Source organism: Trematomus bernacchii, unplaced genomic scaffold (genome assembly GCF_902827165.1).
Source record: "Trematomus bernacchii unplaced genomic scaffold, fTreBer1.1, whole genome shotgun sequence".
In the NCBI taxonomy this organism is placed as follows: domain Eukaryota; kingdom Metazoa; phylum Chordata; class Actinopteri; order Perciformes; family Nototheniidae; genus Trematomus; species Trematomus bernacchii.
Window position 1 is genome coordinate 1,543,735 of NW_022988176.1, and position 26,162 is coordinate 1,569,896.

A 26,162-nucleotide genomic window follows, 5' to 3' on the forward strand; every position below is an offset into this window, starting at 1 on the left:
CAAGAAGTGATTGCTAATGTTTAAATTATTTAAATGTGCAGAATAAATAACATGTTTTTTTATCAACTACTTTGACTAGTTTTAGTTTAATCTGCTAACCTCCCACTGGGACACATTACTTCTCTGCAGAGAGGGAGAGACGGAGTATTTACCACAATAACATGTTTGATGCTGAAGAATAACACACTGATCCTGTCGCTACAAGGACTTTTGTTGCACATTTTTACTTTTTTTTTTTTAAATCGACAGTTTTAATAAACGATTTCTATTTATAGTTTATAAAACAAGTTGTTTTGAAAGTTGTCAATCTTTGCACTGAAATGCCGGCGGATGTAACTTTAACATTGTTTTGTTACCATGGAAACGAGTCGGGGAGGAACGCTGAGAGCTCGTAAAAAGTTTGAACACAAACCAACGACAGAAGCAGGAGGAAGAGAGTCAGATCTGGAAACATTTTTAATTTAATCTACTCCGCCGTGAAAACTTTAAAAACAACAAAGAGTCATGACCTCCAGGAGCGTCCGTAAGAAGCAGCTGTTACAGCGTTCACGGTGAGTGTGTGTGTGTGTGTGGAGCCAGTGTTGTGTGTGTGTTGTTGGCGATGTGCTCTGCCTGCGTGTTGAGGTGGGAGAAGTAGGCTACTCAGATCTGGTATTTGAGTAAAAGTAGAAGTACCAGAGTGTAGGAATACTACTCTGTTACAAGTAAAAGTCCTGCATCAAAATGTTACTCAAGTAAAAATACAAAAAAAGCATCAAAATATACTTAAAGGTGGGCAGTGGCGTTTTTATATGTACAAAAGTGGTGGGGCACAAAAAACGTAGATGTCTATATATAAGCTTCTGCAGTGACGTGCAGTGAGGTTCATGGCTGGTGAGGCACTGGCACTGACTCTTCAGGTTTACAAATATTATATTTTGACCTAAACCAAAATATAATATTATTTTCAAAAGCTTTTTTTGTCTGATGCTTCGATTAATTTTAAACAGACAGTTCAACAAAAGGATACCCAAAAAATGTAATTTTATCATTTAAATATTGAATTGTTCTCTCTTAGTAAGATCCCATTTTCAATCAAATTGCGGTCTTACCTTGACTTGAAGATGAAGTCCATTTGCCTATCCTTCTGGACAAAAATGTCTATAACTTTTTTGTAAAAGTCCTCCTTATGTTCTTGTAGTTTCAAAAGTCTATCATAAATCTAATCCATAGATTTATGATAAAAAAATTATAAAAGTAGGGTAGACATGTGGATGTTATCCGGCTGATCAAAACGTGCATTTATCTAACAGGTACTGTTTCCCACAGATCTTATTTCCAGCTATTTTCTAAAATCCTCTGGAGAAATCTCATTGCTTTTTTGTCGAGGGAAGCCATGCGCAGCTTACTTCCTGGTTTTAGGACGCGTCACTGCAGCTCTCTCGTCTCCTCTTCACACACCACACTTTTCGCGGCACACGTACTTACAGCCAATCAGCTCTGAATGATTTGAGATGACGTATGGTGGGGATGGTAGCTCCATGCCCCTCTGGTCATTATTTTTTTGCCACACACATTTCATTACAAAATACTCTGAGCATGCGCAGTGTAGTTTTTACAGTCACCGTTGACTTCACAGCGAGAGGGAGGGGCATAATCAGGTTTTGTCCCACATGGCTCTAAACAGCTCAATAGGCACACACTGTGACTGTAGACACACTAATTAGAAGAACACAGACTAAAACAGCAATGTACAGACGAATCAGATGATTAAACATGATCTTAAAATATATTTTATATATTTTTTTATTTATTTTTTTGCATTTTTGTAATCATTATTTGTAATACTTTCTGCTGACACTAGGTGGGGCTGTGCCCCACCTGCCCCTAATGACCAGTCGCCACTGAAGGTGGGGTAGGTAATTTCGGAGAAACCAGCTCGAGTGCGCTAGAATTTGAAATTGCACAACCAGAGAAAATCTGCCACTTCATTACAGAGCCCCTCCTCCAACACACACGAACGCGCACATGACCAATGAGGGCACGAGATAAGTTTGTGCACAGATGGAAGGCTGACAGGCAGGTAGGCCATCCAGTTATTTTAGCCGGGCCGGCTAAAACGATTGGTCGTGCTTTTTACAGTACTGTTTGCTGTCTACGGGTCTGATTCTGCTGACCACGACCCCCTGCAGGAGAGGTGAGCCGTGCTCTGATCAGCTGCTGGGCTGTCAGAAGAGGGGGAGAAAAAGAGATCTCTGTCCTCCGTGTTTTATTATATAGAGTCGTTATTCATTTGTTTTAAAGCTCAATAAATATCAAAGAAGACCTTTGACCGGCACTTTTCTAATTTTGTCCGGAAGATTTAAACTTTAACGGACATCTTGACTGGCGAAAGAAACTGAAACTGAAACTCTGCCGCACGGTCCCCTCGTTCCTTGGAAGAGGCGGAGAGGTGGGTGTTTGTCATCTGCTGGTGGACTAACCGGAGAGAATTACAGTGCTTGCCTCGACGGGGAGGGATTGCATTGAATTAAAGCAGCGGGAGCAAACGCTTGCCTTGGGGAGGGAGAAAAACAAGCCACAGTGGAGAATAAACAGAAGGGTAACCATGGTAACTATGGGCGGGAAGTCTTCTTTGCTGCTTTTGTGGCAGACTACAGCGCCACTTACAGGCCTGGCATATGTACTACAGCGTCTCCAGCGCTTTCGAGCGGCAATGGCCGGCCGTGGCCCAACCCCCACATTCCCCTGATAGGTGGAGAGTTGGCCCAATAGCCGTAGCGCCACTTCTGTGACGACATAGAAGTGTTCAAATCTGGATCAGTCTGTATCAGATCCGTTGCAGCCCCTTTTTTAGAGATTTGGGTATGGAGGAAAATAGAGAGGGTTGTGTTTTCTGACACTTGGTGAGTTCCCTGGAACACCGGGGACACATATTCATGTATAAAAGACGTACAAAAGTGCATTTTGCATGATAGGTCCCCTTTAAATGTTTCCATCTTATGCTCTGTAAGTTTGTTTCGTAACGGAAGAAATGTAAATATATTTATAAAACGGACAAGTCAAATCAAGCAATCTGATTGGTCGATAGCGTTTTTGCGGACCTTTTTGATTACAGATTTGAAAACATCGTTGCTTGCTTTAAAAGTAGCGCAATTCATTATGTCAAACCTTGGAAAGTATCTAGATATCCCTGCCCTAATGCCAAAGGAACTGCACACTGAATATGTTTTTCCATTTGATGTCTATGTCTGGACCGCTGCGTAAAAAGGAGGGTTTCTGCCCCGTTACTTCTCCGCTGTTTTCTTGTCCCAGTTTGAAAAGCAGTTTGCTTTTCAGCCCAACTGTATAGAGAGGCGAAGTCCCTCCCTTTCCGGGGGGGCTCCATGGGACCTTATTTCGGAAAATGTATGTATTGAAGTCAATGGGGAGAGAAAGATTATCTTTCGATTCCGTTTGAATTGAGCCACGAATTACACATATGATGTTTGTCAATTTAAAAGATAATTTTGCAAGTAAAAAAAATTAAAATGTGTCGTAAAACTGTGAAGTAACACTTTTTTTTTCTGTGAAACCGCTCAATGAACTACATCTCCCGTCTCGCACCACACACCAAGACGGCCGTCACGTTGGCACATTTCACCTCTTTCTTTCAGAATGAGGCGAAAAGTATTAAAAGAGGTGAAAATCACTACAAGTCTGGGCATGTTGAGAGCTGTACATACACACAAGGGGAGTTAGTCGGTTCCGTAAGAGCCAGCATGCGGGACCGGGATTCTGGGATTTGTAGTCTTTCTAGTTGCGTATTTTTCATAGTCTTATATTTCAACAGTTTTACTACAAACTGTGACTTTTTTGACATGGAAATTATTTGTTAAGATTGACAAACATCATATGTGTAATTCGTGGCACAATTCAAACGGAATCGAAAGATAATCTCTCTCTCCCCATTGACTTCAATACATATTTGTTCCGAAATAAGGTCCCATGGGTCGGAAGTAGATGGGCGGGACTTCGCCTCTCAGTTTTTCTCAGACGCGGAGGGATACTGACTTGTTGTGAAAAGTAACTACAATTCTACCCGTGGTATACGCTCAGTATATCACGGCTAAGAACCAATCAGATTGCTTGATTTGACTTGTCCGTTTTATAAAGGCTATTATATGTTTTGATTATAATTATTGATGCATTAATGTGTTACCAAAGCTGGTAAAGGTGCAGCTAGTTTTAATGACATTGTATACTGCAGGGTAGCTTGTGAATTTACTCTAGGTGTGACTAAAGTGTTGATTATATTTCACATTATTGATCCAAATCTGCAAAGTAACTAAAGGTATTAAATAGATGTAGTGGAGTAAAAGTACACAATTTAAGCTACTTCTGAATTGTAGTGGGGTAGAAGTACAAAGTAGCAACACATTTATATACTCAAGTAAAGTACAAGTAACCATACTGTATGTATACAGGCGTGTGGAGGGGAGCGCTGAGCGGGCAGCAGCCCACAGGAGCTCTTCCATCTTCGATATGCTAAAAAAACGCAGTGAAGTCCAAGACCTGGACAACGAGAACCAGGAGAAGCAAGAAGTAGGTTAACAGGAACTCACGATACTTACAATAACTTATACACACACCTTCTTAAATATCCAAAACCTTTTCATGACGTGGCATTTTATTTTTATTAAAAAACAACAACATGTGTTGATCATTGCCTATAATCTGCACGATTAGTTGGATCATTATTGAGATTAGGATTATTCTTTTTTTATAAATGACAAAACATTTTTATTGCACTTTGAAACTTCAGTGTTCCTTTTTTAAAATCCAAACCACTATATCGCATTTTCTGTTGTGTTTCTACTGTATCCACAAAAATATATCCATATTTCTAACCACATACAATATATGATCTTTCAATAATATTACCAAAAAAATTAACATTTTGTAAATATTTAAGACCCTGAGCTCTGGGAAGTATCCACCAGTATTTGTAATTGTGATTCGTGCTAGTCAGTTTTCTCCAGGTATCTGCTTAACCCAGAGTGACATCCATCTAAATCCATGTATTTGTAATTCCTTCATTAAAGGTGGGGTACTGTAGGTAATTTTGGAGAAACCAGCTCGAGTGCGCTAGAATTTGAAAATACACAGTCGGAAAAAATCTGCCACTTCCTTACAGAGCCCCTCCTCCAACACACACGAACGTGCACATGACCAATGAGGGCACGAGATAAGTTTGTGCACAGATGGAAGGCTGACAGGCAGGTAGGCCATCCAGTTATTTTAGCCGGGCCGGCTCAGATGATTGGTCGTGCTTTTTACAGTAGGCCTACTACGGCTTCCACAGATGACATTTTTTTATGGATTTTTTGTCAAAGCACTTAAGATATTCATTGCTATCGGGATGTTAAGAGCATTCCATGAAATATAACACAAAGTGTATCTCGAGCCGGTTTCTCAAACTTACCTACCCCACCTTTAATAGCTCATCGTGTCAAATGCTATTATTAACAAATCGAACAGTTACCAAGTGTTGATGTTTCCCACGCAGTGTAACTTTCTGATTTAATGCTCACTGTCCTGACTTACCATCATAAATGTTCCCAAGTCATGTTTGCCTACTGTCTCATTATAGGAACTGGAGAATTTGCAACAGCGTGAAGATGAGTGGCAGGAGAAGATTAAGAAAGCTAACAAGATGAACCTCAGCTATGAGAAGATTCTCAGGGTACAGTGAAGGACCATTTCACACACAATTCCTATATGAAACTGTACCTAACGTTATTTGATTTTAGTGTCATAGCTGGAACTGAAAACACTAAACTAAATCTCTCCATCTCCCTCCCTGCAGGACCAGTATACTGAATGTTCAGAGAGCAACGAGGGAGAGGAAAGAGGTTCTTCATCTGGATGCAGAGTATGAGAGGCTGGTGGTGGAGTTAGCTGAAGAGCTGCAGAGCAAGCAGGAGCGAGAGCGCCAGCTAGTGAAACTCACTCCGTACGCTGTGAGCTTCGAGCGGGCGGCCAAGTTGACCAAGGTACTGCAAGGGATTTTTTTAGAAGGTAGAGAATCTAATTTAAACATGTTTATTGTACAGGAATAGTCTGTGTGTGAAATCATAACAATTACTTTTATAATTGTTTTGATCTTTCTAAATCTTGTCTCTTGATGATGTCCTCAACAGTATTCACACACATTTAATATATGGCATTGTTGTGAGGAATAACATTTCTGTCTCTTTCTTCCTCCAGGTTTATGCTTTATTTAAAAAAAAAATCATGGTATGATGTTTGCAAGTGTGGTCCATAAAGTGTATTGATTAGATAATGAATTTGAAATAATGGAGTTACATTGTGTGTGGTTTCTATGTGTGTCTGTTACAGTTTAAGGATGCAAAGAGCCTCGCAGATCATACGGAGAACCTTCTCCGCATTCGAGAGAGTCACCTTCAGCAGGACCTGAAGAAGCGTGAGAAGTATGACGAGCTGAGGAGAACCCTGCAGTCAAACCAAGAACAGCATCGCCTCATGCGTCTGCAGAAGAACTACGAGCTGTCCCAGATGGAGGTGGAGCATGAGAAAGAGCGCTCTGAAGTTCTGGAATGGGTACGAGAGCTGACCCCGGGTCAAAGTCCGGCATCAAAGCTAACACCAAATCAAATGATGATCTTCTGTGTGAAATGAAGTTGTCCCTGTCCCCACACAGGAGAGGAAGTGGAACCACATTCAGGAAACCGCATCAAAGAAATCACTTCTCCTGGGACAAATCAAGATGGCGACACTCAACCTCTACGAAATGACGTGTCAAGACGAAAAGGCAGATGAAGTGGTTGATATAAACGACACAGAGAAACAGCTGGACCAGGTGTGTACCCCAACAGAGCAGAGATGGAGGTAAAAAGCAGACAGAAAAATATACACTTGTAATTTTTTTACTGTCTCCTCAGGTTAAGACGTTCATGCAAGACAGCGACGACATGGTAACAATATCAGACTTCTTCACAGAGACAAGATGGAAAGAAAAGAGACAAAAAGAGCTTTCCAAGTCACAGTAAAAAAAAGGCTTCAAAGTAACCTTTACCATGAGTCTCCTCACAGCTTTAGAACTGAATTTGCTGAGATGGAACTAAATAATTAAAGTGTGTTTATCTAATGTTAAACTCTGTGAGTTTCATTAACTGTTAACTTGTAGACACTGAACTTCAATACACTTGAACACTGAATGCAATCAAATATTGTCCATTTATCTCATCATTGTTATTAAAATGGCTTGATCATAAATTCTGAAATGGTTCTGATAGTGGTAGCTAAACATTTGAGGGTGACTTTTTCATAAAGTCTATCCAGTTGCAATTTCAGATAACTTATACAGTTAGTTTATTCAATCCTAAGCTTCTCCTCTCAGCACAATATCATGTAGACTTTGAATCATCAGGATAAAGGTCCGGTGCTGCCACCTCGTGTCTCTTAAAGAAAACAGCAATCTGTTGTAACTTGTTTTATTGATCAGATCTCAGAACAGCTTCTGATGGGTCTTTGTCTTTCACGGCACTTTTGACCCCTCTACAGACATACGGTCACTTAATGGTAGGAAAACAGTGAACAATAACAAAAGATTAACATTTATATATGGACATTCAATTTTATATATTGGCCTACAGTATTATCCACAATAGTGAAATGTAACTATTTACTTAAGTACCATACTTATATTGAATGTCGAGGTACAGGTATTTTATTATTTTCAATTATATATACATTGTTCTTCTGCTCCGCTACATCTCAGAGGCACATATTGTGCTTTTAACTCCATTATATTTTGGGATAGCTGTCGGCTAGTTAACTTTAAATATGATGTTGATATATGTATGATTATGTATAAAGATGAGACGTGGTGATTTTCAGAAGCCAATCAGCATTATGGTAAAAATAAAAAGGTTGTCTGCAACATTAAAGCGATAGACCTTGATATACCTATATATCAATAGGAATAAGCCAATAATATAATATAAAATGTACCATTCTGCTCAATGAGTAGGCCTACCTTTCCCTTTTTGAACCTAAAACATTTTTGGATCCTAACCCTTTTTTTGATTCAAGTGAATCGTAGGAATTAGACAGTGAGCGGATAATAATGAAGTTTTATTCTGAAATGAATGACATGTCATGTCCTAAAGGCATTGTTGTAAAAACAGGCTGTTTTGACACCACAGTTTTCAAAACGCATTTCAGTACATCATCTTTTTTTATAGGTTTAAAAGTAGATATGTAAAATCTAAAATCACACGACTTACCAGTTTTCATAGCATATTATGATGATGATCAAAACAAAACTAGTACATTTTACATATATTTTTGCTTAAAACTAATGTTGCTGCTACTGCTCACTCTGTGCCCTCTTTGTTGTCGGGGCACAGCTCTGAAACACAGGAAGACAGAAGATAAACTTTAGGATAACACAGAAATCTTGGAGAATATCTGCAGTATTTCCATTTTTCTGATCGTGTGCATTGTACCTTATCTACTTAAAATGATCTGTATAAAAACACAATATTTAAATGTTACACCGTGTGGCAACTTGAGTACGTTCTTGTGTCCGCTTAACACACAGATTCAGCTTTGTTTTTATTTATTTATAACAGTCATTTTACTGAAGACTCACTGACCTGTTTTGCCGTCGTACTGTAGCTGTGGAAGTTCTCTGGGAAGCTCAGACACCCAACTTGAAAATGTCAACATCTTCAGGATCAATTTTTCCATTCCTTGCTGGAAAAAGGGTTGAAACTCAGAGATGAATTGTAAAATCTGATGAGGAACATACTGAACTGCAGGATGTATCTACCGGTGACGTCTCCATTTTGAAAGGTGTCCGTCCACAGCAGGCAGTCGGAGCAGCTCTGAAGGATATGACCTTTGTGGTCTGACAGATTTTCTTTAAAGACAGCAGAGCGACTGATTATATTTTTCACATGAAGATCAATTTCCAATGCTCCTACTGTAATCTTGTTAATAGCATGCTAGAGAAATAAGCTGCTTTACCTTATGTCAGGAGTTACTTACTGCGAAATGTGGTGGCGATGCCTGAGACTGTTGCATTCACCTCCCCTGAGATACACCGATTACTGGGAAACAAGAAGATGCTGGGCCAGAGTTTTGTTTTTTCAAAAGCTTCACATTTAAATAGTAAAACAATTGGTTCATTGTTTTATACCACATTTCATTCTGCAATGTTAAACTGATTTTTACTCTTATATTTTATAAATACTGCTGCTACTAACAGCGATGTGTTCTTCTGTAAATTGAAATTATTTGTATTATTCTTGTTTTAAATACTATGTGCATGCCTTTTATCTAATATTGTCCTCTCTATCTTGCTGTAACAATGTACATTTTCCCTGTGTGGAATGATTAAAGGAATGTATATCGTTTTTATCCACTACATTTATTCAATACCTTAAGTTACTTTGCAGATTTGGATTAATGATAGAAATATAATCAAAACTTACACCTGGAGTAAATTCACAAGCTACCCTGCCGTATACAAAGTAATTTAAATTAGCTATACCTTTATCAGCTGTGATAACATTTGAATGCATCAATAATTATAATCAGAACATAGAATATATATTATTCTGCTAGGGCAATTTGCACAATGAGTACTTTTACTTTTGGTATTGTAAGTTTACTTGAATGCTTATACTTTTGTACTTTTACTGGAGTAACATGTTAAACGCAGGACTTTTACTTGTAACAGAGTATTCCTACACTCTGGTACTTCTTCTTTTACTTAAGTACAATATCTTACTACTTGTCCCACCCTCCAATGCTAAACACATTGTTGTGTCTGCTCAGCTTCTGAAGTTGTGAAGTGGTACTAAAACCTGTGATTGACAGGACATTCGCTACCAAAGACGCTACAGACAGAGGAGGAAGGCGGAGCTGGTGAAGCTCCAGCAGACTCTGACAGCTCTCAACTCCAAAACAGCCTTCTACCAGGACCAGATGAACTATTATGATACTTACATCAAGACCTGCCTGGACAACCTCAACAGAAAGTAAGTCGTTCATTTACTTCTTGCACTTTGTCAGGAGAAGTTTTTAGAATTATTTATTTTCACTGTGTAAATAATGTCGTGTGGATGGTTTGGTGGATTTCAAAATGTATTGTGTTTATTACTAATGCATTCCTGTGTTTTGTGTGACCAGGAATGCACGCCGATCTATAAAGCTGGACAGCAAAGGAGAAAATAAGGGCAGCAAGAAGTGGAAGCCCCAGTCTCTGAAGTACACTGGAGCAAGGCTTCATGAGAAGGGAGTCATCCTGGAGATAGAAGGACTTCAGACCAACCAGTGAGTTATCTGATCAGCTTGGTGTTTAATGTAACTCTTTACCATGGCTCAGACTTTGTTACTTACAGTCACACAACTCTTAGTGAAGTTTCTCATTTTAGATTGTGGCATGTAGAGACGTTTTGATTACCGTGTCGATGAACACATCTATCCTCCAATCAACCTTTATATCATTAACAAAAAATGTGTGTGGGTTTTATCCAAACAAGATTATGTAGTTTCTACATACTTAAGAATATGATTATGTTTTTCCAAGAAGAGGAAAGATGTCTGTTGACTAGTTAATTAACTGGTTCCTGTTACATGTTCTTTGTTCATGCTCTTTATCGTTTTTCTGAGTTGGAAAGTTAGATTGCATCATAGTTTATACATATTTTAACGAAATATACTGTATACAAGGTAGGACAAGGTAGGTGGGGTAGGTAAGTTTGAGAAACCGGCTCGAGATATACTTTTTGTTATATTCCATGGAATGCTCTTAACATCCCGATAGCAATGAATATCTTAAGTGCTTTGACAAAAAATCCATAAAAAGATTTCATCTGTGGAAGCCGTAGTACTGTAAAAAGCACGACCAATCATTTTAGCCGGCCCGGCTAAAATAACTGGATGGCCTACCTGCCTGTCAGCCTTCCATCTGTGCACAAACTTATCTCGTGCCCTCATTGGTCATGTGCGCGTTCGTGTGTGTGTTGGAGGAGGGGCTCTGTAAGGAAGTGGCAGATTTTTTCCGGCTGTGTATTTTCAAATTCTAGCACACTCGAGCTGGTTTCTCCAAAATGACCTACCCCACCTTTAAATGTAAGGCAGACAGATATCAAATATATCCAAGCTAATTTAAGCTGATTTGAGTCCTGTGAAAAAATGACTTGTATTTTTTTAGTTTTTGTTTGTGTTTTTGTTTAATATAATAACATGGTTTTTTGCTTTGTTGTCACTTTGTCATTAATCTCTGTCTATTGCCTCTCTCTTCTTTCAGGTTCAAAAATGTCATGTTTGACATTTCACCCACTGAGGAAGTTGGAGATTTTCAAGTGAAGGCCAAATTTATGGGAGTTGAGATGGAAAAAGTCCAGCTTCATTTCCTGGTATACATTTACCTCTTGATTCCCTGGAACAAAGCAGCTCACCAGTCAGCATTAAGCCTTGATGACAGACACTTAAATGCCATTTTCAACCCATTAGACAATTAAAGAAACAGCGCAAACTATTTCTAATGAAGAGGACAGCAGTGGACACATTTGTTTTAATGAATCTGTATGAACAAACATACTGTATAAACAAAGGTGTGCATAGAGACCGGGCTGTACTACAAATGTTACTACATCAATACAAACTTAATATAATATCTTTATCTGCTACCATATAGACAGGGTTCATTACTTAAAAGGTATGCAAACATGCCACATTAGTACCTTATCTCTATGAATGACGTGTGTGTGTGTGTGTGTGTGTGTGTGTGTGTGTGTGTGTGTGTGTGTGTGTGTGTGTGTGTGTGTGTGTGTGTGTGTGTGTGTGTGTGTGTGTGTGTGTGTGTGTGTGTGTGTGTGTGTGTGTGTGTGTGTGTTTTCTCATTGAATGTGTTTGTATTCTGTTTCCAGGACCTCCTTCAGCTGCAGTACAAAGGCGTGGCCGTCATGAAGATGTTCGACAAAGCCAAAGTCAACGTCAATTTACTCATCTTCCTCCTAAATAAAAAATTCTATGGAAAATGACAAAGTGAAGGGAGGAAAAGCAACAAAGAGGAAACAGATTGTGCCTTCTGATTGTGCTGAGCTTGTGGAACAAAATTAATTCAGCCAGATAACACGAGATGGGGCAGGACAGTGTTTTGTATTGTACCCTCCTCTTATAATTTTAAGGATCACACCAAAATCTAATGCTGTTGTCCAACTTAATGTATCAGCTCTGTATTTTTTCATGTGGTAATTGTAAATGTAATGTATTTTTAAGATTTAAATTGTAATGATATTCATGTTTTGTATGTAAAAACTGTCCCATGTATGTTGAAACAACTGTGGATTAGTTCAGAAATCCAGCTGGGGAGCAGATTTTCAGCCGGCCTGTATCATTCTATAAAATACTGTAGTTTACCACAGTGCCTTTTAATTAAAGTGTGTAAAGAAACATGTTTTAATAAATAAAACATCAAAAATATTTAAAAGCTACAACGGATGAAGTTGTACTATGTGTTATCAAGAAGTGATTGCTAATGTTTAAATTATTTAAATGTGCAGAATAAATAACATGTTTTTTTATCAACTACTTTGACTAGTTTTAGTTTAATCTGCTAACCTCCCACTGGGACACATTACTTCTCTGCAGAGAGGGAGAGACGGAGTATTTACCACAATAACATGTTTGATGCTGAAGAATAACACACTGATCCTGTCGCTCCAAGGACTTTTGTTGCACATTTTTACTTTTTTTTTTTTAAATCGACAGTTTTAATAAACGATTTCTATTTATAGTTTATAAAACAAGTTGTTTTGAAAGTTGTCAATCTTTGCACTGAAATGCCGGCGGATGTAACTTTAACATTGTTTTGTTACCATGGAAACGAGTCGGGGAGGAACGCTGAGAGCTCGTAAAAAGTTTGAACACAAACCAACGACAGAAGCAGGAGGAAGAGAGTCAGATCTGGAAACATTTTTAATTTAATCTACTCCGCCGTGAAAACTTTAAAAACAACAAAGAGTCATGACCTCCAGGAGCGTCCGTAAGAAGCAGCTGTTACAGCGTTCACGGTGAGTGTGTGTGTGTGTGGAGCCAGTGTTGTGTGTGTGTTGTTGGCGATGTGCTCTGCCTGCGTGTTGAGGTGGGAGAAGTAGGCTACTCAGATCTGGTATTTGAGTAAAAGTAGAAGTACCAGAATGTAGGAATACTACTCTGTTACAAGTAAAAGTCCTGCATCAAAATGTTACTCAAGTAAAAATACAAAAAAGCATCAAAATATACTTAAAGGTGGGCAGTGGCGTTTTTATATGTACAAAAGTGGTGGGGCACAAAAAACGTAGATGTCTATATATAAGCTTCTGCAGTGACGTGCAGTGAGGTTCATGGCTGGTGAGGCACTGGCACTGACTCTTCAGGTTTACAAATATTATATTTTGACCTAAACCAAAATATAATATTATTTTCAAAAGCTTTTTTTGTCTGATGCTTCGATTAATTTTAAACAGACAGTTCAACAAAAGGATACCCAAAAAATGTAATTTTATCATTTAAATATTGAATTGTTCTCTCTTAGTAAGATCCCATTTTCAATCAAATTGCGGTCTTACCTTGACTTGAAGATGAAGTCCATTTGCCTATCCTTCTGGACAAAAATGTCTATAACTTTTTTGTAAAAGTCCTCCTTATGTTCTTGTAGTTTCAAAAGTCTATCATAAATCTAATCCATAGATTTATGATAAAAAAATTATAAAAGTAGGGTAGACATGTGGATGTTATCCGGCTGATCAAAACGTGCATTTATCTAACAGGTACGTTTCCCACAGATCTTATTTCCAGCTATTTTCTAAAATCCTCTGGAGAAATCTCATTGCTTTTTTGTCGAGGGAAGCCATGCGCAGCTTACTTCCTGGTTTTAGGACGCGTCACTGCAGCTCTCTCGTCTCCTCTTCACACACCACACTTTTCGCGGCACACGTACTTACAGCCAATCAGCTCTGAATGATTCGAGATGACGTATGGTGGGGATGGTAGCTCCATGCCCCTCTGGTCATTATTTTTTTGCCACACACATTTCATTACAAAATACTCTGAGCATGCGCAGTGTAGTTTTTACAGTCACCGTTGACTTCACAGCGAGAGGGAGGGGCATAATCAGGTTTTGTCCCACATGGCTCTAAACAGCTCAATAGGCACACACTGTGACTGTAGACACACTAATTAGAAGAACACAGACTAAAACAGCAATGTACAGACGAATCAGATGATTAAACATGATCTTAAAATATATTTTATATATTTTTTTATTTATTTTTTTGCATTTTTGTAATCATTATTTGTAATACTTTCTGCTGACACTAGGTGGGGCTGTGCCCCACCTGCCCCTAATGACCAGTCGCCACTGAAGGTGGGGTAGGTAATTTCGGAGAAACCAGCTCGAGTGCGCTAGAATTTGAAATTGCACAACCAGAGAAAATCTGCCACTTCATTACAGAGCCCCTCCTCCAACACACACGAACGCGCACATGACCAATGAGGGCACGAGATAAGTTTGTGCACAGATGGAAGGCTGACAGGCAGGTAGGCCATCCAGTTATTTTAGCCGGGCCGGCTAAAACGATTGGTCGTGCTTTTTACAGTACTGTTTGCTGTCTACGGGTCTGATTCTGCTGACCACGACCCCCTGCAGGAGAGGTGAGCCGTGCTCTGATCAGCTGCTGGGCTGTCAGAAGAGGGGGAGAAAAAGAGATCTCTGTCCTCCGTGTTTTATTATATAGAGTCGTTATTCATTTGTTTTAAAGCTCAATAAATATCAAAGAAGACCTTTGACCGGCACTTTTCTAATTTTGTCCGGAAGATTTAAACTTTAACGGACATCTTGACTGGCGAAAGAAACTGAAACTGAAACTCTGCCGCACGGTCCCCTCGTTCCTTGGAAGAGGCGGAGAGGTGGGTGTTTGTCATCTGCTGGTGGACTAACCGGAGAGAATTACAGTGCTTGCCTCGACGGGGAGGGATTGCATTGAATTAAAGCAGCGGGAGCAAACGCTTGCCTTGGGGAGGGAGAAAAACAAGCCACAGTGGAGAATAAACAGAAGGGTAACCATGGTAACTATGGGCGGGAAGTCTTCTTTGCTGCTTTTGTGGCAGACTACAGCGCCACTTACAGGCCTGGCATATGTACTACAGCGTCTCCAGCGCTTTCGAGCGGCAATGGCCGGCCGTGGCCCAACCCCCACATTCCCCTGATAGGTGGAGAGTTGGCCCAATAGCCGTAGCGCCACTTCTGTGACGACATAGAAGTGTTCAAATCTGGATCAGTCTGTATCAGATCCGTTGCAGCCCCTTTTTTAGAGATTTGGGTATGGAGGAAAATAGAGAGGGTTGTGTTTTCTGACACTTGGTGAGTTCCCTGGAACACCGGGGACACATATTCATGTATAAAAGACGTACAAAAGTGCATTTTGCATGATAGGTCCCCTTTAAATGTTTCCATCTTATGCTCTGTAAGTTTGTTTCGTAACGGAAGAAATGTAAATATATTTATAAAACTGACAAGTCAAATCAAGCAATCTGATTGGTCGATAGCGTTTTTGCGGACCTTTTTGATTACAGATTTGAAAACATCGTTGCTTGCTTTAAAAGTAGCGCAATTCATTATGTCAAACCTTGGAAAGTATCTAGATATCCCTGCCCTAATGCCAAAGGAACTGCACACTGAATATGTTTTTCCATTTGATGTCTATGTCTGGACCGCTGCGTAAAAAGGAGGGTTTCTGCCCCGTTACTTCTCCGCTGTTTTCTTGTCCCAGTTTGAAAAGCAGTTTGCTTTTCAGCCCAACTGTATAGAGAGGCGAAGTCCCTCCCTTTCCGGGGGGGCTCCATGGGACCTTATTTCGGAAAATGTATGTATTGAAGTCAATGGGGAGAGAAAGATTATCTTTCGATTCCGTTTGAATTGAGCCACGAATTACACATATGATGTTTGTCAATTTAAAAGATAATTTTGCAAGTAAAAAAAATTAAAATGTGTCGTAAAACTGTGAAGTAACACTTTTTTTTTCTGTGAAACCGCTCAATGAACTACATCTCCCGTCTCGCACCACACACCAAGACGGCCGTCACGTTGGCACATTTCACCTCTTTCTTTCAGAATGAGGCGAAAAGTATTAAAAGAGGTGAAAATCACTACAAGTCTGGGCATGTTGAGAGCTGTACATACACACAAGGGGAGTTAGTCGGTTCCGTAAGAGCCAGCATGCGGGACCGGGATTCTGGGATTTGTAGTCTTTCTAGTTGCGTATTTTTCATAGTCTTATATTTCAACAGTTTTACTACAAACTGTGACTTTTTTGACATGGAAATTATTTGTTAAGATTGACAAACATCATATGTGTAATTCGTGGCACAATTCAAACGGAATCGAAAGATAATCTCTCTCTCCCCATTGACTTCAATACATATTTGTTCCGAAATAAGGTCCCATGGGTCGGAAGTAGATGGGCGGGACTTCGCCTCTCAGTTTTTCTCAGACGCGGAGGGATACTGACTTGTTGTGAAAAGTAACTACAATTCTACCCGTGGTATACGCTCAGTATATCACGGCTAAGAACCAATCAGATTGCTTGATTTGACTTGTCCGTTTTATAAAGGCTATTATATGTTTTGATTATAATTATTGATGCATTAATGTGTTACCAAAGCTGGTAAAGGTGCAGCTAGTTTTAATGACATTGTATACTGCAGGGTAGCTTGTGAATTTACTCTAGGTGTGACTAAAGTGTTGATTATATTTCACATTATTGATCCAAATCTGCAAAGTAACTAAAGGTATTAAATAGATGTAGTGGAGTAAAAGTACACAATTTAAGCTACTTCTGAATTGTAGTGGGGTAGAAGTACAAAGTAGCAACACATTTATATACTCAAGTAAAGTACAAGTAACCATACTGTATGTATACAGGCGTGTGGAGGGGAGCGCTGAGCGGGCAGCAGCCCACAGGAGCTCTTCCATCTTCGATATGCTAAAAAAACGCAGTGAAGTCCAAGACCTGGACAACGAGAACCAGGAGAAGCAAGAAGTAGGTTAACAGGAACTCACGATACTTACAATAACTTATACACACACCTTCTTAAATATCCAAAACCTTTTCATGACGTGGCATTTTATTTTTATTAAAAAACAACAACATGTGTTGATCATTGCCTATAATCTGCACGATTAGTTGGATCATTATTGAGATTAGGATTATTCTTTTTTTATAAATGACAAAACATTTTTATTGCACTTTGAAACTTCAGTGTTCCTTTTTTAAAATCCAAACCACTATATCGCATTTTCTGTTGTGTTTCTACTGTATCCACAAAAATATATCCATATTTCTAACCACATACAATATATGATCTTTCAATAATATTACCAAAAAAATTAACATTTTGTAAATATTTAAGACCCTGAGCTCTGGGAAGTATCCACCAGTATTTGTAATTGTGATTCGTGCTAGTCAGTTTTCTCCAGGTATCTGCTTAACCCAGAGTGACATCCATCTAAATCCATGTATTTGTAATTCCTTCATTAAAGGTGGGGTACTGTAGGTAATTTTGGAGAAACCAGCTCGAGTGCGCTAGAATTTGAAAATACACAGTCGGAAAAAATCTGCCACTTCATTTTTTGTCAAAGCACTTAAGATATTCATTGCTATCGGGATGTTAAGAGCATTCCATGAAATATAACACAAAGTGTATCTCGAGCCGGTTTCTCAAACTTACCTACCCCACCTTTAATAGCTCATCGTGTCAAATGCTATTATTAACAAATCGAACAGTTACCAAGTGTTGATGTTTCCCACGCAGTGTAACTTTCTGATTTAATGCTCACTGTCCTGACTTACCATCATAAATGTTCCCAAGTCATGTTTGCCTACTGTCTCATTATAGGAACTGGAGAATTTGCAACAGCGTGAAGATGAGTGGCAGGAGAAGATTAAGAAAGCTAACAAGATGAACCTCAGCTATGAGAAGATTCTCAGGGTACAGTGAAGGACCATTTCACACACAATTCCTATATGAAACTGTACCTAACGTTATTTGATTTTAGTGTCATAGCTGGAACTGAAAACACTAAACTAAATCTCTCCATCTCCCTCCCTGCAGGACCAGTATACTGAATGTTCAGAGAGAGCAACGAGGGAGAGGAAAGAGGTTCTTCATCTGGATGCAGAGTATGAGAGGCTGGTGGTGGAGTTAGCTGAAGAGCTGCAGAGCAAGCAGGAGCGAGAGCGCCAGCTAGTGAAACTCACTCCGTATGCTGTGAGCTTCGAGCGGGCGGCCAAGTTGACCAAGGTACTGCAAGGGATTTTTTTAGAAGGTAGAGAATCTAATTTAAACATGTTTATTGTACAGGAATAGTCTGTGTGTGAAATCATAACAATTACTTTTATAATTGTTTTGATCTTTCTAAATCTTGTCTCTTGATGATGTCCTCAACAGTATTCACACACATTTAATATATGGCATTGTTGTGTGGAAAAACATTTCTGTCTCTTTCTTCCTCCAGGTTTATGCTTTATTTAAAAAAAAAATCATGGTATGATGTTTGCAAGTGTGGTCCATAAAGTGTATTGATTAGATAATGAATTTGAAATAATGGAGTTACATTGTGTGTGGTTTCTATGTGTGTCTGTTACAGTTTAAGGATGCAAAGAGCCTCGCAGATCATATGGAGAACCTTCTCCGCATTCGAGAGAGTCACCTTCAGAAGGACCTGAAGAAGCGTGAGAAGTATGACGAGCTGAGGAGAACCCTGCAGTCAAACCAAGAACAGCATCGCCTCATGCGTCTGCAGAAGAACTACGAGCTGTCCCAGATGGAGGTGGAGCATGAGAAAGCGCGCTCTGAAGTTCTGGAATGGGTACGAGAGCTGACCCCGGGTCAAAGTCCGGCATCAAAGCTAACACCAAATCAAATGATGATCTTCTGTGTGAAATGAAGTTGTCCCTGTCCCCACACAGGAGAGGAAGTGGAACCACATTCAGGAAACCGCATCAAAGAAAACACTTCTCCTGGGACAAATCAAGATGGCGACACTCAACCTCTACGAAATGACGTGTCAAGACGAAAAGGCAGATGAAGTGGTTGATATAAACGACACAGAGAAACAGCTGGACCAGGTGTGTACCCCAACAGAGCAGAGATGGAGGTAAAAAGCAGACAAAATATACACTTGTAATTTTTTTACTGTCTCCTCAGGTTAAGACGTTCATGCAAGACACCGACGACATGGTCAAACAACATCAGACTTCTTCACAGAGACAAGATGGAAAGAAAAGAGACAAAAAGAGCTTTCCAAGTCACAGTAAAAAAAAGGCTTCAAAGTAACCTTTACCATGAGTCTCCTCACAGCTTTAGAACTGCATTTGCTGAGATGGAACTAAATAATTAAAGTGTGTTTATCTAATGTTAAACTCTGTGAGTTTCATTAACTGTTAACTTGTAGACACTGAACTTCAATACACTTGAACACTGAATGCAATCAAATATTGTCCATTTATCTCATCATTGTTATTAAAATGGCTTGATCATAAATTCTGAAATGGTTCTGATAGTGGTAGCTAAACATTTGAGGGTGACTTTTTCATAAAGTCTATCCAGTTGCAATTTCAGATAACTTATACAGTTAGTTTATTCAATCCTAAGCTTCTCCTCTCAGCACAATATCATGTAGACTTTGAATCATCAGGATAAAGGTTCGGTGCTGCCACCTCGTGTCTCTTAAAGAAAACAGCAATCTGTTGTAACTTGTTTTATTGATCAGATCTCAGAACAGCTTCTGATGGGTCTTTGTCTTTCAAGGCACTTATGACCCCTCTACAGACATACTGTCACTTAATGGTAGGAAAACAGTGAACAATAACAAAAGATTAACATTTATATATGGACATTCAATTTTATATATTGGCCTACAGTATTATCCACAATAGTGAAATGTAACTATTTACTTAAGTACCATACTTATATTGAATGTCGAGGTACAGGTATTTTATTATTTTCAATTATATATACATTGTTCTTCTGCTCCGCTACATCTCAGAGGCACATATTGTGCTTTTAACTCCATGATATTTTGGGATAGCTGTAGGCTAGTTAACTTTAAATATGATGTTGATATATGTATGATTATGTATAAAGATGAGACGTGGTGATTTTCAGAAGCCAATCAGCATTATGGTAAAAATTAAAAGGTTGTCTGCAACATTAAAGCGATAGACCTTGATATACCTATATATCAATAGGAATAAGCCAATAATATAATATTCCAAAATGTACCATTCTGCTCAATGAGTAGGCCTACCTTTCCCTTTTTGAACCTAAAACATTTTTGGATCCTAACCCTTTTTTTGATTCAAGTGAATCGTAGGAATTAGACAGTGAGCGGATAATAATGAAGTTTTATTCTGAAATGAATGACATGTCATGTCCTAAAGGCATTGTTGTAAAAACAGGCTGTTTTGACACCACAGTTTTCAAAACGCATTTCAGTACATCATCTTCTTTTATAGGTTTAAAAGTAGATATGTAAAATCTAAAATCACACGACTTACCAGTTTTCATAGCATATTATGATGATGATCAAAACAAAACTAGTACATTTTACATATATCTTTGCTTAAAACTAATGTTGCTGCTACTGCTCACTCTGTGCCCTCTTTGTTGTCGGGGCACAGCTCTGAAACACAGGAAGACAGAAGATAAACTTTAGGATAACACAGAAATCTTGGAGAATATCTGCAGTATTTCCATTTTTCTGATCGTGTGCATTGTACCTTATCTACTTAAAATGATCTGTATAAAAACACAATATTTAAATGTTACACCGTGTGGCAACTTGAGTACGTTCTTGTGTCCGGTTAAGACACAGATTCAGCTTTGTTTTTATTTATTTATAACAGTCATTTTACTGAAGACTCACTGACCTGTTTTGCCGTCGTAGCTGTGGAAGTTCTCTGGGAAGCTCAGACACCCAACTTGTTTCTTGAAAATGTCAACATCTTCAGGATCAATTTTACCATTCCTTGCTGGAAAAAGGGGAGTTTTTAGTTTTGTTTAAATTACTGACTACATTTGAAACTCAGAGATGAATTGTAAAATCTGATGAGGAACATACTGAACTGCAGGATGTATCTACCGGTGACGTCTCCATTTCGAAAGGTGTCCGTCCACAGCAGGCAGTCGGAGCAGCTCTGAAGGATATGACCTTTGTGGTCTGACAGATTTTCTTTAAAGACAGCAGAGCGACTGATTATATTTTTCACATGAAGATCAATTTCCAATGCTCCTACTGTAATCTTGTTAATAGCATGCTAGAGAAATAAGCTGCTTTACCTTATGTCAGGAGTTACTTACTGCGAAATGTGGTGGCGATGCCTGAGACTGTTGCATTCACCTCCCCTGAGATACACCGATTACTGGGAAACAAGAAGATGCTGGGCCAGAGTTTTGTTTTTTCAAAAGCTTCACATTTAAATAGTAAAACAATTGGTTCATTGTTTTATACCACATTTCATTCTGCAATGTTAAACTGATTTTTACTCTTATATTTTATAAATACTGCTGCTACTAACAGCGATGTGTTCTTCTGTAAATTGAAATTATTTGTATTATTCTTGTTTTAAATACTATGTGCATGCCTTTTATCTAATATTGTCCTCTCTATCTTGCTGTAACAATGTACATTTTCCCTGTGTGGAATGTATATTATATACGAAAATATATATGGAATGTATATTATATACGAAAACACGCGTGATGCGCCGGTGAAGATGGCCGCATCGTCTTCGTGCTCCTCTCCAACTTTGCCCATTTTCGTATTTTGTACATATTTTGTACATATTTCTTTTACTTTTGCCGTTTTACTTTTAACATGGTTCGCAACATGCTAGCCGACCGCACCTACTCTGCCATACAATATAGCAGAGAGGAACTTCTCCAATTGCGAAACTTCGTGGACAATATTAACCCTCCGACAGACAATGGAGATTCACCATGGCTACCTGTTGCTGTTCTACCTGAGAGACGCAAGAAGAAGACAAAGCGAGGATGCCGGGCCGGGTTGCTGGTCAGACTAAGAAAACGTGAGAATCGGCCCCCTCTTCCGAGTATTCTTCTGGCTAATGTTCAATCCATTGAAAATAAGCTAGATGAACTCAGAAGCCGGATTGCTTTTCAACGGGACATTAAGAACTGTAACGTGTTAATTCTCACTGAGACTTGGCTCAACCCCGCTATCCCGGACTCCGCTATTGTCCCTGACGGATTCTCTATTTTTCGTCAGGACCGGACTGCAAACTCGGGGAAAAGTAAGGGAGGCGGTGTGTGTGTAATGACTAACAACAACTGGTGCTCAGATGTGAAGATTATTTCATCGGACTGTTCCGCACAGCTAGAGCACCTCATGATCTCATGTCGGGCCTTCCATCTGCCGAGGGAATTCACATCTGTTGTGATAACAGCAGTGTATATCCCGCCGCAGCCACTCGCCGACAACAACACGGCACTCGATCAGCTGTTTGGGTTTATTGATAAAACCGAGACTTCACGGCCAGATGCGGCGTTCGTTGTGGCCGGAGATTTCAACACCGCCAACATGAAGAAGGTTTTGCCAAAATATTACCAACACATCAACTTCCCGACGCGCGGGGGAAACATACTGGACCATGTTTATTCCCCTTTCCGGAATGGATATAAGGCTCTCCCTCGCCCTCCCTTCGGCAAATCAGACCATATCTCACTACTGTTGTTGCCTGCTTACAAGCAGAAACTTAAAAGGGACAGACCGATAACAAGGACAGTACAACGATGGAGCGAGGAGTCAGATTCAGCACTGCAGGATTGCTTTGCATCCACGGATTGGAGTGTGTTTGAGGACAATAACATCAACACACACACGGACACTGTCATCTGCTACATTGGGAAATGCATCGATGACGTGGTACCGAAGGTTTCTGTACGGACATTCCCAAATCAAAAGCCCTGGGTAAACGGTGAGGTGCGCGGCAAACTGAAAGCGCGCACTCTCGCGCACACAGCGGGAGATTTGGAGGAGTACAGGAAGTCTAGGTATGATCTCCGGAGAGCAATAAAAAATGCAAAGAGACAGTACAAAGAGAAGGTGGAATCTGACTTCAAAGGCTGTAACACTAGGAATATGTGGGCGGGACTAAGGACAATGACTGACTACAAAGGAGCAGCGGGGGGTGCTGCGGGAGTGTCTGCGTGCGCATCTCTCCCAGATGAGCTAAATAGTTTTTTTGCACGCTTTGAGAGCAGCCAGGCTGTGGAGGTACAGAGGGACCAGGAGCTACACTGCCCTTTTGTTTTAAATAGGGCAGATGTGTGTAAATCCTTTAAAAGGGTTAACCCACACAAGGCTCCTGGACCTGATGGCATCCCTGGCCGTGTTCTCAGGGTGTGTGCAGTTCAGCTGGCAGAGGTGTTCACAGACATCTTCAACAGGTCCCTGCTGCAGTCTGTAGTCCCCACATGTCTTAAACACTCCACCATCATTCCTGTCCCCAAAAAGACAATCATCACCTGCCCCAACGACTACCGCCCAGTAGCACTCACCTCCATCATAATGAAGTGCTTTGAGCGGTTAGTCAAATTATTCATCACCTCCTCCCTCCCTGAATCTCTGGACCCCCTGCAGTTTGCCTACAGAGCAAACAGGTCCACAGACGACGCCATAGCCCTCACCCTCCACACTGCCCTCTCACACCTGGACCCGAAGAACAGGAACACATATGTGAGAATGCTGTTCATTGACTACAGTTCAGCATTCAACACCATTGTGCCCTCCAAGCTGGCCATCAAGCTCAGAGACCTCGGGCTCAACAGCGCCCTCTGCGACTGGATCCTGAACTTCCTGACGGGCAGACCCCAGGCAGTGCGGGTGGGAAACATCACATCCTCCACCCTGATTCTTAACACCGGTGCCCCTCAAGGCTGCGTGCTCAGCCCTCTCCTCTACTCCCTGTTCACCCACGACTGCGTGGCCACACACAGCTCCAACACCATCGTGAAGTTTGCTGATGACACGACCGTCATCGGCCAGATCATAGACGATGACGAGACGGCATACAGAGAGGAGGTCGAAAACCTGACATCTTGGTGCCAGGAGAACAACCTCCATCTCAACATCAGCAAAACAAAGGAGCTGATTGTGGATTACAGGAAGCAGCAGGGAGAGGGACACGCCCCCATCGCCATCAATGGGACTACGGTGGAGAGAGTCAAAAGCTTCAGGTTCCTTGGGGTCCACATCACTGAGGACCTGACATGGTCTCTTCACACCACCACCATCACCAAGAAAGCTCGACAGCGGCTCTTCTTCCTCCGCAGGCTGAGGAGGTTCAAAATGGATTCCAGGATACTCTGCAACTTCTACAGGTGCACGATAGAGAGTATCCTCACTGGCAGCATGACGGCCTGGTACGGCAGCTGCACCGACCTCGATCGTAAGGCTTTACAGAGGGTGGTGAAAACTGCACAGCACATCACCAGGACGGAGCTGCCATCCATGGAGGACCTTTACTCCCAGCGGCTCAGGAAGAAATCACTACGGATTATCAAAGACCCCCATCACCCCAGCCACAAACTGTTCTTTCTGTTGCCGTCTGGCAGACGTTACCGCAGCATCCGGGCAAGGACAAGAAGATTCGGAGACAGTTTCTTCCCGCGGGCAGTGAGACTGTTAAACAATTGAACTGTTGAAACAACATCAAACATTCAACTGCTACTCAGTAGTATGTATCTAATACCTAATATATATATATCATTCCAATAACTTGTATATAGACTCATACTGCACTATTCCACATCATAACTTTATTTCATTTTTATAACTATTATTATTTTTGTATTGCTCTTGCTCTTATTGTTATTATGTTATGTTATTATGTTGCATTGTTGGAGAAGCCTGTGACATAAGATTTTCAACTGCATAATTACTCTGTAGCTATGTCAGATTGACAATAAAGAACCTTGAACCTTATATCGTGCTTATAATCATTAATTAAATGTATAGTATGGTAGACGGGATTTTAAGGTAAAGTGTTTCCATTTTGCATATTTATTGTGCTACAAATTCAATTCAAGGAGGATTCTGCCCCACATGTTTTAATGAACTAAATCAACAGACTTACAGGCAGTGATCTCCCCAACGTAATGTCACAACCTGACTGTCAGAAGTGGGAGACAGGTCGATCCAGGAGCTCTTCAGAGACTCCAGAGCCTTGTGGTAGGGCTTGGGGTCCCCGGCTCCCATCACGTATACCCATTTTCCAAAAACCTTCACATCAAAAGTCAAAATTAATGTAAGTGTGCTAATATTATAAAGTAAATCATTACATGTTACTTGTTGGACGCTTTTATCCAAAGCGACTTACATACTCAATACTGTGGGCAATCCCCACAGGAGCAATTTGGGGTGAAGTGTCTTGCCCAGGGACACAACGACATGCTGCTGCAGTGGGGTTTGAACTGTGTCCATCTGATCCCCATACCAAGGCTCTATCCACTGCACCACACGCCTCCCAAATCAAATACAATCGGGACAAATAGGTAACACAGAACCTACCAGTTTGCTGTCCTCTGGTATAAAAGGCTTGACCAGGTCCTTGCAGTCGGGTGCAGATGCAGCACTGAGGGTAGAGAGAGCCAACAGAAGCACAACACGCAGAGCCATGGTCAGACGGAGAGTCAGCAGAAATACAGAAGATGTCCCTGAACCTGCAAAGGGAATCTTCTAATGCTGATTCATTTTCCCTCTGGGGTACAAAACAACAACAAAAAAGTCGTTGTGCAACTGCGTTTAACGGGTAGGAGGTGGTTTCTGCAGACAGTAACGTTTTTTGTAATGACCATGCAGATTTCTGTTGCTCAGCATTGAATGGCCAGGCCTCTGTTTCCCGTAGCGTTGACCCTGAGTGAACTCGGGCAAGTGCCAAGACTTGTCTCTGGCTGTTGAAACATTCAGAGAGGACCTGAGGGTGCTTTTCTTCACTAGAGCGAAGGTTGTTTCCCTGTTGGTCTGAATGGACTCCTTGTGGCAACAGGTTCAAAGTTTCTCCCCCTCGCAGAGACGTTACCCGGCAACAGTCTTTGTT

The 26,162-nt window shown here is 40.4% G+C and overlaps 2 protein-coding genes, 1 long non-coding RNA gene and 1 pseudogene across 3 annotated transcripts; 3 read left to right on the plus strand and 1 right to left on the minus strand.

Moving 5' to 3' along the window:
- The first annotated feature begins 3 nt into the window (after window positions 1-3).
- On the plus strand, window positions 4-7,574 carry LOC117476025 (annotated as a pseudogene).
- A 1,124-nt stretch (window positions 7,575-8,698) lies between these two features.
- On the minus strand, window positions 8,699-9,398 carry LOC117475983. The gene is made up of 3 exons (XR_004555224.1): window positions 9,037-9,398; window positions 8,798-8,908; window positions 8,699-8,742 (listed from the first exon to the last, which is right to left on the minus strand). It is a non-coding gene; the product is annotated as an uncharacterized LOC117475983 (long non-coding RNA).
- Window positions 9,399-9,503: 105 nt separating this feature from the next.
- On the plus strand, window positions 9,504-12,494 carry LOC117475981 (ras GTPase-activating-like protein IQGAP2). Its single transcript, XM_034122331.1, has 4 exons — window positions 9,504-10,031; window positions 10,183-10,326; window positions 11,306-11,414; window positions 11,928-12,494. Exons 1-4 carry the CDS (start codon window positions 9,979-9,981, stop codon window positions 12,039-12,041), a joined length of 420 nt encoding a protein of 139 aa, XP_033978222.1. The 5' UTR covers window positions 9,504-9,978; the 3' UTR covers window positions 12,042-12,494.
- Window positions 12,495-12,525: 31 nt separating this feature from the next.
- LOC117475976 (coiled-coil domain-containing protein 42-like) lies at window positions 12,526-19,803 on the plus strand. The gene is made up of 7 exons (XM_034122328.1): window positions 12,526-13,073; window positions 16,964-17,081; window positions 17,938-18,030; window positions 18,154-18,342; window positions 18,689-18,910; window positions 19,011-19,169; window positions 19,249-19,803. The coding sequence occupies exons 1-7, from the start codon at window positions 13,027-13,029 to the stop codon at window positions 19,375-19,377; spliced, it is 957 nt and encodes a 318-aa protein (XP_033978219.1). The 5' UTR covers window positions 12,526-13,026; the 3' UTR covers window positions 19,378-19,803.
- The last annotated feature ends 6,359 nt before the right edge of the window (window positions 19,804-26,162 follow it).